Below are 4,748 nucleotides of genomic sequence, written 5' to 3'. Positions count from 1 at the left end.
ATGCGACGTGGGGGGGGGGGGGGGGGGGGGGGTGAGGGCTATATTCATACGTATATTTGGGTGCTTAGATGCTTGAGACACCACTGCCATCATCTACCCCTATAGGTGCCAATTTTCCCATAATCGCTTAGTTTTCCAAACAAAGCCAATAAAACAACAAGTCATTTGTAAGGGATGTATGCCTTGGGGCTGATATGCTCTGTGCCAGCCTCACTGGGACTCTCAAACCAAGCGTTTCCAGATGAAAACATGGGGTTTCCAACTCAGTGTGTTCCTCACTGTAGGGCTCAGTCCAACGAATCTTCAGACCTGGTCTGGAGTGGACATGAAACCGGGTAAGATCTCTCACAAAGCGTTGACAAGTTGATCCTCAACTGCCATGTGGGACAGAAAAGTTCGAATCCTTCCTCTGTCTCTCCTGGAGCAGGAAATTTAACTCTTCCTTCCCTCACAGAAAATTCCTTAAACACCGGGTGCTCAAGTTGAAGTAGGCAGAGGGAAAGGAATCTTTTAAAATCTCCTGTTAAAGCTATTGCCATTTAATAAAATACTTACAATATTAATAAGAAAATAAGCAGTTTGAAAACATTCCCACAGTCCATTGGTTCAAATGTTTTAAACAAGCGACCACAATAACAACCCCTTTCTCCACACTTCAGATCATGGATGATGTCCCTAGCACAGGAGGCAGAAAGAAAGACCTGGACCCCAGAGCAATTAAAAGCACAACAGTTCACACATTTTCCTGCTGATACACAGACAAAGCAACAGCTTTGTCTTACATGGCTTTGGTTCATAATTCTAGGAGAAAAGACAATGCCCAAAATGCAGGGAAATTTTTGTCTCTGACTTTGAGATTCTCTGTCCTTGCTTTTGCAGAAGTTGCAGAAATTATTAAAAAAACCCAGACATGCAGACTTCTCAGTCCATACCACAAAACACACTTCCGAATCACATTCAGCAGCTGTTCAGCTATCTGCAGTAGAGCAAACCCACAGCGGGACAATGCAGTTGAATATTCTACCCACAGACATGGGCATGTTTTGGGCACAGCTGCCTTCATTGTTTGGTCCTTCTCAGGTCTAGGGGAATACAGAAATGGAGTCTAGAAAAGGCCTTGGTTTTTATTGCATGTGGACAATATAGTTGCACTATGTAGAAAACAAAGGAGAGCTACTCCTAACTTCAGAGTTCATCTTTTTAAAGGCACGGCTATGTAAGCACTGCATCAATCAGACTGCTGTTTCTGCCACTTCTAAGAGCACTTTGGGGTCATTTTTCTGTGCAAAGAAATTGTACACTAGAAAATGAAACACTTGAAGAAAGACACGTTGACTCTATTTTTCAGATGATCTATTATCACCAACAGATATTTGTTTAGTCTATACACACAAACATAATTCTCAAAACTGTCAACTATTCCAGACAGTAAATTTAAAAGAAAGCTCTTGTGTTGTAAAAACACCAAGCAGTTCATATTTTCATGTGAAGTTTACAATTTGGAATTGAAAAGTTATACTGCGTTACAAGTAACTCTTAAGAGTAATAAAACAGCAATATACTGGGTGTAAAAAACATCATCTTCTCAGTTTTCCTCCAGTTTGCCTGTTTTGTAACAGGAATGACAAAAACAAACACATAACCTGGTTCTAACCCTGCTCCTGTCATGAATGTGGACACTCAAGAGACCAGCCTCTTAAGCCCATGCGATTTTCTGATAGCAAGTTAGGTACCTGGATTAATACTGCATTGAAGGCAGTATTAGCCCAGAGGTGCTGGAGCATTAACACCTGCACGCAGACTGGCTGTTCGTTTCTCCAACCAGTTCCAGGACAGTGCTCTGGCACAAAATCAACTCTACGTACGTCATGCTCATGCACTGCTCTGGTGGTAGTTCATTTAGATGAACTTTCCCTCGTTCAGCAAGGTAACCTAATCAGTAAGCACAAATTCAAGCAGAACTATAAAAGAAACAGTGTTGAGTCAAGCACATATCTTATTATTCCCAATCTTCTTTTATACTGCAGTGAACAACTCTATATAGCCTTAAAGCTTGAGGATATATTATTTAAATACTATATATAATCTGCTGATTTTTTCCACCTAATAAAAAAATCTCTCCCTTTACTTTTTTCCAGAAGCTTACAGATAATCTCATTATTAGTTGACAACTCACTTTAAAATGCTCTACTCCCAAACACAAGGTATTGCCAAGGCCACCCTTGTCTCCAAATCTAAAAATCCTGAAAGTTGTTATCAGAACACAATGCCACAGCAGCTAGCAGAACAACTGCTCAAAGGCAAGACTGCACACTTCCCTTTTCAATATTAAGATTGTTTAAGTTTCCACTCAAAATTGTCAAGATTCGACAGGAGAATGGAAATCTGACTTGGATGCATGCAATTTTTATGAAAAGCTCACTTTCTTAAATAACAACAAATTGTGCACTTTGCACCAACTCTGTTTCCTCAGATTTTCCCAGCAATAATGCACACCTCCCGGAAGCCCGCCTTTCTGATCTGTTGAAAAAAACTCTTCCAACTCTTTTACTGTCAAACTCAAGGTACTGTTCCAGATGGAAAAACCCTGGAAATGTCACGTAAGGGCACAAAAGACTGATTGACCATGGGTGACAATTCAAGGTCTGCCTCTTGGGATACAGAACACTGCTGATTCATCTCCAAAACAATTTTCAGTAAAGCTCATGCATTTTCTTGGGTAACTCTTATACACACCCATTTCTGCAAAGTATATGTCATGTTTTGTCGGTCTCTTTTACAGCTCCAATCCCCCCCCACCCCTGATCTTTGAGTTGAAAACTACAGGTAAGGAATATAACAGCAAAAAGAATGAGTGATGGCCTAGTCTTCTCACAATGGTGAGAAATATACGAATATCATTAACTTCACAGCAGGGAGATCATCTACACACACATAATGCTACAAAGTTGTATTTCTCTGAACAAGTGTCACCAGTTATATAGCAGATGATTCTTCCATTTTTGGAGTTTCTTTCTCTCTGTTGGATCACAAAGCACTATACAAACAGCAATCTAAACCTCAGGAGCGTGTTTCAGCTCTAAAGATGTTGCTCACCTGTTACCCTTTCAGCATCTTTTTACGTTAACAAGGGCAAAGGATGAACAACTCCAACCAAGAACACTGTGGCAGACCACTACTCTTTCAAAGGCCCCAAGAGATTTTAATGTGTGGCCGAACTGAGAAACCCCAGCAACTTTAAACATCTCATCCGACTGTCTGACACTGCAAAATGCACACACCACCATGCCCACCTCAAACAAGGTGGTCAGTTGGAGGAGTACCTGCATCTTCAGACTACTTCATATTTATTATCTACTAGATCAGAGATTTAAGACACCTAACGTACATCAAAGAGTAATAGATGTTTTCATACCACTTAATTTCCAAGGTTTGTAAACAAACCCACTAATCTTTAAGGTGTCAGCAGTATAGGCAGATGTGGTTTCTTTCAGACACACAGCCAAATGCAGCAACCTCTGACCAGTAAAACTCTCAACTATGTCTAGACCTTTGGCACAGAATGAAAATTGTCAGTGATGTGTTTTTTGTATTTTTAGCATCAGTTTACCTGAGTAACCACAGAAAGATTTAACACAAGGCCAGCAAGCCAGACACAGTGCAAATTTAGGCCCTAGTCCCTACATCTGTGTGCATACCACTGATATACAAAACTTCCACCATTTCAGAAAATACGTAAGGGTGTTACCTTTCTGGACGTGGATGATGTCTGGAAAGTTAGCCAAATGCCCCTGATACAGCGCTAACAAATCCATCACAGGATCTAGGTCCTGCCGGGGCTGATCTGCAAAGAGGTCCCCGATGGCGTCGTAGGCTTCTGCAGTGAAGGCTATGGCTTGGTTGAGGCCAGCCGAAAAGGCCTGCTGGTCCAGCTCAAACGCCTGACTGAGGCACTTAAAGGAGTGCCCCACCTTCTGGTATTCCTTCTTGAAACCAGTGACTTGTTTGCGGGCAAACTCGTTGGCAGTGTGATTAAGCTGCAGGGCGCTCTCGTCCATCTTCTTCGTGAAGGCTTTGAAGCCATCCACCTGGCTTTCCACCTCCTGCAAGTCCAGGCTGGCCCCAGGGCCCGCGGGGACACTGATGGTCAGGAAAAAGTTGGCACCCACCATCTCGTCCTTCTCAGCCTTGCGCTTGCCTTGTTTCCAGGCCTTCTCATCCGTGCTGGGACAGGTGAGGAAGTGCTGGAAGGCATCGCACTGAGCCAGCACAGGGTGGCTGCACATGTGGTCCATCCACCAGGCCAGGCCTTTGCGTCGTTTGGAGATGAAGTCCTCCTCGAAGCGGCCGGTGGCCTGCTTCTCCGGCAAGTGGGGCACGGAGATGACGGGGAACTTCTCGGCCAGGCGACCATAGAGCCAGTCAAAGTGCTTGTAGCGGCGGTGTACCTGCTGCCCGGTGTGGCTGGGCACCAGCTTGTAGGCGATGTAGCTCTTCATGCCCTTGAACTTGGTCTGCTTGGTGGGGTCCTCGATGGAGCACTGGAAGGGGTAGGGGTTCTCCTGCCACTCGGGGCCCCGGGGGCCCAGCACCACACACAGCTTGTCCCCATCCTTCACGAAGCCCGACGCCTCGCCCAGCACAAAGGCCTCCCCGCCAGACTTGACGAAGGTGGAGAAGCGGTTGAGGTTGCGGCTCACCGTGGCCGAGCTCTTGGCACCGCCGCCGCCGCCGCCGCCGGGCGGGTG

General features: G+C 44.8%; 1 protein-coding gene across 1 annotated transcript in view; it reads right to left on the bottom strand.

The window, feature by feature from the left end:
• The window catches only part of SNX18 (sorting nexin 18), a gene marked incomplete at its 5' end in the record, with an annotated part of 16,168 nt that overhangs the window by 11,183 nt on the left and 237 nt on the right, over nt 1-4,748 (bottom strand). The window contains one exon of the mRNA XM_010563550.1: nt 3,749-4,748. This exon is cut by the window's right edge and continues 237 nt beyond it. Within this exon, the coding sequence (XP_010561852.1) occupies nt 3,749-4,748 (1,000 nt within the window). The remainder of the gene's footprint in view (nt 1-3,748) is intronic.

Source organism: Haliaeetus leucocephalus, unplaced genomic scaffold, assembly GCF_000737465.1.
Source record: "Haliaeetus leucocephalus isolate CR32 unplaced genomic scaffold, Haliaeetus_leucocephalus-4.0 Scaffold169, whole genome shotgun sequence".
Taxonomy (NCBI): domain Eukaryota; kingdom Metazoa; phylum Chordata; class Aves; order Accipitriformes; family Accipitridae; genus Haliaeetus; species Haliaeetus leucocephalus.
The sequence above is the reverse complement of the archived record's forward strand: the minus strand, read 5'-3'. Positions and strand labels throughout refer to the sequence as shown.